The 10,448-nt window shown below is 35.8% G+C and overlaps 1 protein-coding gene across 10 annotated transcripts in view; it reads right to left on the minus strand.

Moving 5' to 3' along the window:
• The window catches only part of LOC108736820, a 262,296-nt gene that overhangs the window by 191,370 nt on the left and 60,478 nt on the right, over positions 1–10,448 (minus strand). For 6 of the 10 annotated variants that reach the window (XM_025976829.1, XM_025976827.1, XM_025976830.1 and 3 more), the window contains one exon: positions 6,130–7,472. In XM_025976829.1, coding sequence (XP_025832614.1) covers positions 6,130–7,472 — 1,343 coding nt within the window. Of the gene's footprint in view, positions 1–6,129; positions 7,943–10,448 lie in introns of those variants that run through there. The other 4 variants (XM_025976833.1, XM_025976826.1, XM_025976831.1 and 1 more) reach the window with 1 other exon arrangement.

A 10,448-nucleotide genomic window follows, 5' to 3' on the forward strand; every position in this document is an offset into this window, starting at 1 on the left:
CTTGAAGATATAATTAGACTTGCCAGAACAAATATTAATGAAGACATAAAAGATATTGTTGCTAAACAGTTACGGTCACAATGTTCTCATTAACAAATTACGAATATTTTAGAGTTTTATCTTTAGTATAAATAAAATATTTTTTTAATTAACATAAACTGACTAAATTTATAAATTTTCTTGGCCCCCCGAAAAAAATATGGCCCGCGGGCTATGATAAGTTGGACAGCGCTGCTCTAGAGTACACTATACCGGAAGAATGGAGAATATTCTAGAATATTCGAGAACCGTTATGCCAGACACTACATTAGGGCATTTTCATATATTTCCATCAGTGCTCTAAATAAATCTCCTATAAAGTTCTATATTTCTTCAGTTTAATGGAGACGTGTATCTCCGAGTCGACCACCGGCCACCAAACATCCGTACATATTAAGTGATAATGTACCTAGGAGAATGTTCTTGAATGTTTCGGTACCAAACTAGGATGTTTGGAATGTTAGGATTGTCCTCATCTATAATTCACTAGATTGAAATGAACCGGAAGAATCTATCAATTCTCTCTTGGGAAGACTAACCAATAGCGAAACTGTGGACTTCAATAATTTTATCTTTTGTTGAACAATGAAAAACGTGAATTGTAACACAAATTAGCAGAAAAATTATTTAAAAATGTATCGATGTAGTTAATAAAATAAATATAAAAATAAAAGTCTAATTTATTCTATCCTAAAAAATTCGAGATGTTCAATAGACTATGTATGTATTTTACAGTTTACAGTTGATGCATGTGTGTGCGTAATGTAAAACTGTTTCGATGCGGTCGCGAAAAAACGACACGGTATTTGCGTCACAGAGGAGATTGTTGTTAATCTGGGAAACTATATCTGTCTGCCACGACCTTGCTAAGCTGAATAGCTCGGGTTACATTTTAAATAGTAACACTAAACGGTGGAGTAAACTACGAACTAAGAGAAAGACAAAATCAAGATATAGATGTAGGGTATTCGTTTAACATACGATTGAATGGATGAGTTGTAAAATTGTAGTTTATGTATCTATTAACGGAAATGTGTGTAATCCGTCATTGTATACAATTCCTAGGAAATGTATATAATTCCTAAAATCGCCCAGAAATGTGTGAAATAGCAATCGGAAATTTATTACTGGCGATACTAAATAGGCATTAATACGGCAGGCTGTTTGAAGATGTAGCTGTATTCATTAGTGACATCATTGTTGGGTTAGGGAGATTTATGATAGACTGGAGTTTCTGTAATCGGAATTTCATACAATTCCTAGGAAATGTATACATTTCCCAGGATATATGTTTTTTAAAAAATTTGTGAAATATTCCTACCTAAATATAATTCCTAGATTTCATACATTTCCAGTAATATATACAAAATCTGCGTGGTTTATAAGTATCGTATTTATCTATAAGGACATCTAAAATAGACAAATTTTTGTTTTGTCCTTGTGTATGTCCTGTAAAACATTCACAAGTATTCAANCACTGAATTCGATTTTTGCAGGTCCAGAATTCCAACAAAGTAAAAGAAACAAGTTCGCTTTATTTGTTTTGTGTATAAATAAATTCATTTTTTTATGCTAAATTAAATACATAAATAAAAATAATTAAAAGTGTAGTTTTCTCCTACATGCATCTATATTTACTATTTTCTATGTAAAATATAATTAGACGTCAAATATTGTTTAATTATCAATTCTCTATTTCTTCCCCTAATTCTAATGTGAACAAATGAATCAAGGCAGAAAAGGCTGATAATGTCTTTATTGATTATATAACCACTTTTGCCTTGATTCGTTTGATCACATTGTTTAATTATAACTGTTTAATTATTATTTAAGACTTCAATTAGATTATCAACAACTTAAATTTTAAACTGTGCTATAAAGTTATCTAATCTATTAGCGACATTTTAATCCTCCGCAATCCTTACAAAAAGTGTTGAAATAGTTTCATAAGTATCATATTTAAAAGTAAAAATTCAGACTATGAGTAAAATAACGATTTGTTTTTGCGAACTTTAAAGCGTCTAGTAGAAATTACCGCCTGGCGATTAATTATTAATTTTTAACAGTATTCCGTGGAACATTATGTAAAAATCAGCACTCACACTTTATGAAAAGTGAAAAATGCTTTTACGTATGCCCATGTTAGCAGATACGTTTAAAGTATATACCAACACTGTTCTATCCCACCCATTTTGTTACTCAGAAAATAAGTAATGTCTGGCGGCTGTGGGATCTTGGACTATTACTACAATATCTATTTGACACAGTGGGTCTCAATACTTAAAGATAACAGTGCATATTGCCAGTTATAATATTTGCAAATTATGTACGATTAATAATAGGAACTCAGGAACTTAAAAGAAAGAAGAATACCTCCAGAAAGAACACGAAAGGAAACTGGATCATCTATGTATGTAAGCTATTCGGATCAGAGTGCAACAGCGAAAAGAAAAAGATATGAGTTAATTGTCAACTACTGAGTGACTTCGTATCTAGGCATCCAAAAACTTTCTAAATGATAAATTAAGTATTCCCTAAAAAAATAAAGGAGGAGCATAGTTTTTATAATTTTAAACGGATCAACGACATGATAAGGAAAAATATGTTAGACGGGCGTGCGCCACCACTTTATATAAATGATTGGCATAGGCCACGAGGATCGGGAAGTATGGCCAAGAGCTTTGGACTATTGCTTAGCATTTGGAAATATACTGGTTCCATTTCGAGTCTGTCTGTCATGGTCTGTTTTTCCATGATTTCCTTGGAATACGTTAAGACAAATGCTGAGATAGAATTTTTTTCACAAATAATCATTCACTCCCTTCTGCCTCCATTTCGTCCATCTCATCTTTCTCATGTCAAGCACTACTCAACCATTCCCTCGATTCATAGTCCGGAAGAACTTCCGGTGTGAATGAAACACCCAAAAGTTTAGTTTTGGGGTACGAGGAGTGCACTTATCCGACTATTAAGCAAGCAACAACTACTGATGGCAGCGACCTGCGAGACCATCGAAGGGAGAGACACCATCGATATAAAAAGCAGTTTTTTGAAGACTTTTTTCCATGGACTCGGATAAAAGTTGCAAATTACCCCGCAAAGCAAGTACTGTGAAAGAACAAGATACGTAGTATCTACAACCATCACAGAAAACATAAGAACCGCCAACAAAACCAACGCTAAGCATCGTTCGCGAAAGGATCCACACGTTAAAGTGGTAGCAAGAAAGAACGGAGGTCCCACAATAGAAACTGCTTTCATCATCGGAAAACTCGAATTAGTGTTAGTCAAGTTAGCGATTGTTAACCTAAAAAAGAGGCCAACACGCCCTGTGAAATTCCGATGCATCTGTTAGGTAACACCTACGTCCGGCTATGTCATTTGAATATTTCCTCTCCTCCACGTAAACAAAAAAACAAGGAATTGTAACGGGCTAGGCAGATCCTTACGGTCCTGCTATCAAGGTAGTGTTCTGCGCGCTTAAAGGGTTATAGGTTGAGAGGGCGTCGGAAGAGGACCATCGATCGACACCACCAGACGTCCCGCCAACAGTAGCAGACATCTTAGCGTGGACGCATTTTAAAACTACCCTTTGTGAAGTGTGGGAATATTTTCTCCACCCTGATTTCATTCATCTTTGGACAGGGGCCCGAATAATTGTATAATTATAATACACTGTAAGGGTTATTTTTTCAGTTTTTATTTTTATTTTTAACTAGCTGTCCCGACAGACTTCGTACTGCCCCAATCGATATATAAAAGACCTAAATTTTTGTATAAAATAAACTTAGTTGACAAATGTCAAATATTATGGTTGCGTTCAGAAATTTAATTTGACAGAACTTAAGATTTATCAATCTACATAAAAATAATCTGAAAGATAGTTAACAACTTTCATATTTATTCACCTTTTAAACCTTCCCTGGACTTCCACAAATAATTCAAGACCAAAATTAGCCAAATCGGTCCAGCCGTTATCGAGTTTTAGCGTGACTAACGAACAGCAATTCATTTTTATATATATAGATTAAAGATAGATTAGAGTTTCGTGTTTTCATTTATTTACTTTTTATGTGAAATTGCATATACGTTTGGTTTCGTGTAAAATCTTTGTATCTATTTAATAAAATAAACGAATCTAGTTTTTCCTTTCTGTTTTTAAAGATAATTCACGACCTACACATGCTAGGCTCGTTATATGTCCACCATGCCTGCCTGCAACAGATACAACCGCCTCGTAACAGTTTACAACTTCCCATAAGAAATTAAAAAAACTTGCTCTTATCCCCATGTTTTCCTTGTTTCTGTCAATAGAAACCTTAATGTACCATAAAAAGACGTTTTAGGAGACCAGACACTAGGAGCCTCTATTGTCCATCTTGGTGTGGTGATAATACCTCTTTCGTTAATGGTTATTTATAATTTGAGATGTATTCAAAAACCAAGAGAAATTCTTTAAAACTAAAACAATTTTTTTTCATGCTTTATCTCCTCAATATCATTGTATGCTAGGCAAATCTATTACATCTGTGATTAGCATGTATGATGTGAAACAATTACGTTCGTAGGTACCTAATATACCTGCAGTGCAATTTATTGTAAAATACAACCCGAGTAAGCACTTACGCCAACGTTTACAACAGCTTTAAATGGCAAAATCAAAAGTTATTGTTGTTGCGAAATAAACACAGGTTTGTGGAAATTGTTTGTTGGCTATTTGTTACGACCTTTCACGCGATCGTTATGAACGTGGAACGAACATGAAAGGAAACAATACCAACAAATAATAATTGTTTCGTCCTCCATTCTCTCTTCTATACGAGATGAATAGTAAAGTCGTAACAGTTTTTATATGCCCTAATTTTTGACATGCCGTTTTATCAGCCTTAACAAAAGAACATAATGCCAAAACATTGCTCTCTTTGATGTCCAATTTATAATTAATTTTTGGAAAACAATGGGACACCAACGTACAAAGTTAGTATAACCGCCGTAACCTGCCTGACCTTCCACGCAACGGGTGTCGAACTAATGTAACTATATACTGAATATACTAGTGTGTAGTGGGTAAAAAATTCAGAAATGAATTTTCAGAATAATATTTCATATTAAACTAACTGACTTCTAAAAAGATGTCTAAATTGTATGTATGTTTAATCATGGTATATTCAGTAAATAGTTACATTAGTTCGACGGATCGTAAACCTTGTAGGTCGGTTGGTAGTGGTTGCTGTTGTCACTTCTCGTAGTTTAGTGGTAGAACATTGGTTCGTAAAGCCAAAGGTTCCGGGTTCGATTCCCAGCGGGGGTGTAACACAGCAACAATTTTTCCCTCATTAATTTGAGGTAGTGTGTAGTAGGTAAAAAATTCAGAAATGAGTTTTCAGAATAATATTTCATATTAAACTTAGTCACTTCTAATAAGATGTCTAAATTGTATGCATAAAACAATTTTCTCTCATGCTTTATCTTGAACTATTTTACTGATCGATAGCTAATGTGCTTTTAACTTAGATTATATTGTTTGTAACAACAAACAAACAAGAAATATTTTCTTCTAATTTTCCCAGATATTGTTCGAAAATGAAGTGTCATAATTCTGACTTCAAGTTTTAAGCTTTAAGCTAAGCTAAAAATGAGTAGGTTAATAGCCGATGACATCGGGGATGAGAAGAAAAAATAATGCTTCCTTCTGGGAACATTTTTAACTATTGAAATGTCATTTTGTCTGTACTAATATTATAAATCTGAAGAGTTTGTTTGTTTATTTGCTTGAACGCGCTAATCTCAGGAACTACTGGTCCAATTTAATTTTTTTTTCAGTGTTAGATAGCCCATTTATCGAGGAAGGCTATAGGCTATATATTGTCACGCTAAGACCAATGAAGAATGTTGCAAAATAGGTTTTTTCCTTTTGAGAGCTTCCGCTGCTTGTGCTGCGTAAACGGTTAGAGTATCGCAAAAAAACGTGTATGAGAGAAAGTTCTAAAAAAAGTCCGCGACAGCATATGTCTATCATTTAAGATTAAGTAACTATTCCACGCGGACGAAGTCGCGGACAGAAGCTAGTTTATTATATGAAACACTTACCTTGTTTACTGTTCTACCATCTTCATCTTCGGAACAAGAAGAAGCAGAATTTTTCCTAAACGGTGATTTCCAGATAATATCCGAATCTAAACCGATTATACTCGATCCACAATAATTCAAATTGCTACAGGAACTATTCAAACTTGATTCAGCAGACGACGACGGATCTATTCTCTGATTTTTGAAAAACTCAATATCGTCAAGTGTCAATCCCGTCACGTCATCGGAATAATCACTAACTACAACCGAAGGGGTCCGAAAATACCGGTACCGGGATTGCTCGTCACGGGGTTCGTCAACGTCATCGTCAGTGGCACAACTATGTCGACGGCCATTATCCACAGCTTTATCACTACACTCGACACTATCACTAACACTAACGCTTGCCTGACGATTCAATGGATACATGATAACATTACCCTCGATTAGGGTCTTGGATGGAACACCGGCTTGACTGGAAAAACCAACAGAGTTTTCTTCTTCAGTTGTACAAAACTCTTGATTAGCCGTTTCGGTTGGACCAGCAAGTTCTTCATCAACTTTTTCTTTATTGTGTTCATCGTCACTGAGATTAAAGTTCAAAGCTGAATCGTTGCTACTGCTTCGTTGAAGAAGGTTCTTTTCAGGCGTTAACCAGGTCCTGTCTCTTTCGTCTTCACTGGTTCCGGAAGCTGCAGAACTGCAATAACCACTTGTAGGTGGGGCTAAATAAGAATCGTCTGTTGCAGAACGGTCAGGACTAATACTCTGTGTCTCTCTTAGTGTTGATAAAATAGTATCAGCCTCATCAGTCTTAGAACTATCAATAACGTTGTCTTCCGGATTGTTCAACAATACCGAACATTTGACGAAAGGTTTTGAATCATTATCCAGTTGAGTATGAATGGCAGTCTTTTCAGTTTCATTGGTGTGTTTTTGTAATTGGTATTCTGCGGAAGAGATTTCAGTGTTGTCTGAATTCTCCAAACTTGTTACGTTGCTTGTTTTGTGGGAATCATCTAAGTTGGCAGTATCTTTATTTCCATCATTGACCTCTATTTGTTGTTGAAACTCAACCAAACTTTCTTCTGTTTCTTTATGATCTTGTTCACTGTTTGATTTGGAGACAGCGTCTACTATAACAGGTTTAGTAGTTGTATCTACTTTAGTAACAAGAGCATTATTTTCAATGATTTTTCCTTTAATCAATAGCGGTTCCTGCAGTTTCTTGTAAGTACTTTCTAGCATGGCCATGTATTTTTCTCTCATCTGTTTGACACTCTTGAAGATGCTTTCCGATTTCGTGCTCTCATTCATCTTCTCCAGACTTGTTCCTCTCTGATCTGCGGTCAGTGGCCTGGCACCTTCGAGTGCATTTTCGCATTCTTCGTTTATGTTCTCAGACACAGGTTCAACTACGTAACCAGTCTCTTTCTGGGCCGTATACGTCATCTGTGACCCCGAAGGCAAAACGATGTTGCTTTCGCTATAGAGTTTTCTATAGAACGTACTATGCTTTTGTGCTTTTGATCGAATTATTTCTTTAATTTTTTCAAATTCATCAATGATTTCATGTTCTCTTTTGGAAGATTTTTCCATTTCAAACGACAAGGCTGTGACCGTTTCAGTGGAAAAAATTAGACCACTTCCTATAAATGTCCCCTCTTTGTAACGTTTTCGTTGAAAATATTTATTAAATTTGACAGCACGTGTATCGCTGAGTAAAAAATTTGGTGGTGAAACGCAAGGATCGGATACTATTTCTCCGTTGATACACCAGGGGGATGACAGTCCAACCTTTTCCAGGTTCTGATGGGTCCAAAATAAACTGAAACTAAAGAGAACGCATTTTTGTTATCTGACATTCATTGAAATTCTTAAGCTAACTTCGCACACATTTATTTAATAAGTAACTATTCTAGAAGTAAGATTTCAAACGTATATACTTCATTTTAGCAAAAACCACAAACTTAATCCGTATATATAAATTTTATAGATCCTTTTTTTCTAAATTTACGAAACCCATGCACGCGCTCTTTTCCTTTTTCTTTATCATTTTCTCTATTGTTACCCGTAAAGCTAAAATGGTCTTCTGAATTCCCTTGTTTCTTCTTCCAAATTGATTTTCTTTCGTTCTTTTTTCCATCCTTCTCCGTCCGATACTACTNTCAGACTATGAGTAAAATAACGATTTGTTTTTGCGAACTTTAAAGCGTCTAGTAGAAATTATCGCCTGGCAGTGTCAATTATTAATTTTTAACAATATTCCGTGGAACATTATGTAAAACTCAGCATCCAGACTTTAAGAAAAGTAAAAATACTTTTACGTTAGCAGGTATGCATACCGTCAAGGTATATACTAACACTATTCTATCCCACCTAGTTTGTTACTCAGAAAATAAGTAATGTCTGGCAGCTCTAGGATCTTGGACTATTGCTACAATATCTATTTAAAACAGTGGATCGTAATAATTAAAACATAACAGTCCATATTGTCAGTCATAATATTTGCAAATTGTGCACGGTTAATGAAATAGGGACTTGAGAGAAAAAAGAATACTTCCAGAAGGAACACGAAGAGAAACTCTATCATCTATGTATGGAAGCTATAAATAAAACAGAGGCAAAGCAATTAGGATCGGAGTGTAACAGCGAAAAGAAAAAAGTTATTGTCAACTACTGAGTGACTTGGTATCTAGGCATCCAAAAACCTTCTAAATGATAAACTAAGGCTTCTCTTAAAAAATAAAGGAGGAGCGTAGTTTTTATGTCTTTTACACGGATCAACGACATGATAAGAGAAATAGTTAAATATGTTAGATGATGAGGGGCATGCGCCACCACTTTATACAAATGATTGATGTAGAGTACGAGGATCGGGAGGCATGGCCTAGATCTACGGACCATTACTTACCATTTGGGAAGACACTGGTTCGATTTCCAATCTGTCATGGTGTAAGTTTTTCCGTGGTTTCCTTGGAATATTTATAGACCAATGCTAAGGTAGATTTTCATAGATAAATAATCGTTCACTCTCTTCTGCCTCCACTTCATCTTTTTCATGACAAGCACCACCCAACCATTCCCTCGATTCGGAAAAGGTGGCCCTACTCTTCAGTGTAATCCGCAAGAACTTCCGGTGTGAATGAAACACCCAAATGTTTAGATTTGGGGCACGAGTATTAAGCAAGCAACAACTACTGATGGCAGCGACCTACGAGACCGCTGAAGGGAGAGAAACCATAGACATAACAAGCAGTTTTTTGAGGACTTTTTTCTATGGACTCGGACGAAAGTTGCGAATTATCTCGCAAAGCAAGAACCACAACATGCATCGTTCGGGATAGCGTCCCATACGTTAAAGTGGTAAGAAGAAAGAACGGAGGTTCCACAATAGAAACTGCTTTCATCATCGGAAAACTCGAATTAGTGTTAGTCAAGTTAGCGATTGTTAACCTAAAAAAGAGGCCAACACGCCCTGTGAAATTCCGATGCATCTGTTAGGTAACACCTACGTCCGGCTATGTCATTTGAATATTTCCTCTCCTCCACGTAAACAAAAAAACAAGGAATTGTAACGGGCTAGGCAGATCCTTACGGTCCTGCTATCAAGGTAGTGTTCTGCGCGCTTAAAGGGTTATAGGTTGAGAGGGCGTCGGAAGAGGACCATCGATCGACACCACCAGACGTCCCGCCAACAGTAGCAGACATCTTAGCGTGGACGCATTTTAAAACTACCCTTTGTGAAGTGTGGGAATATTTTCTCCACCCTGATTTCATTCATCTTTGGACAGGGGCCCGAATAATTGTATAATTATAATACACTGTAAGGGTTATTTTTTCAGTTTTTATTTTTATTTTTAACTAGCTGTCCCGACAGACTTCGTACTGCCCCAATCGATATATAAAAGACCTAAATTTTTGTATAAAATAAACTTAGTTGACAAATGTCAAATATTATGGTTGCGTTCAGAAATTTAATTTGACAGAACTTAAGATTTATCAATCTACATAAAAATAATCTGAAAGATAGTTAACAACTTTCATATTTATTCACCTTTTAAACCTTCCCTGGACTTCCACAAATAATTCAAGACCAAAATTAGCCAAATCGGTCCAGCCGTTATCGAGTTTTAGCGTGACTAACGAACAGCAATTCATTTTTATATATATAGATTAACAGCACTCACTGTTGTCTAAGCAATGTAGGTGTGTTCCTAACGTCAAAGATCATATCTATCAAAACAATGTGCGTGTGTGCGTAGGAGCACAGAATACATAGTTGGAGGAGTTTAATGTCGCGTTCCGAAACTCGCGTTTCTTTTGTATTAGTTTCGGCA

Source organism: Agrilus planipennis, unplaced genomic scaffold (genome assembly GCF_000699045.2).
Source record: "Agrilus planipennis isolate EAB-ADULT unplaced genomic scaffold, Apla_2.0 scaffold167, whole genome shotgun sequence".
Lineage (NCBI taxonomy): Eukaryota > Metazoa > Arthropoda > Insecta > Coleoptera > Buprestidae > Agrilus > Agrilus planipennis.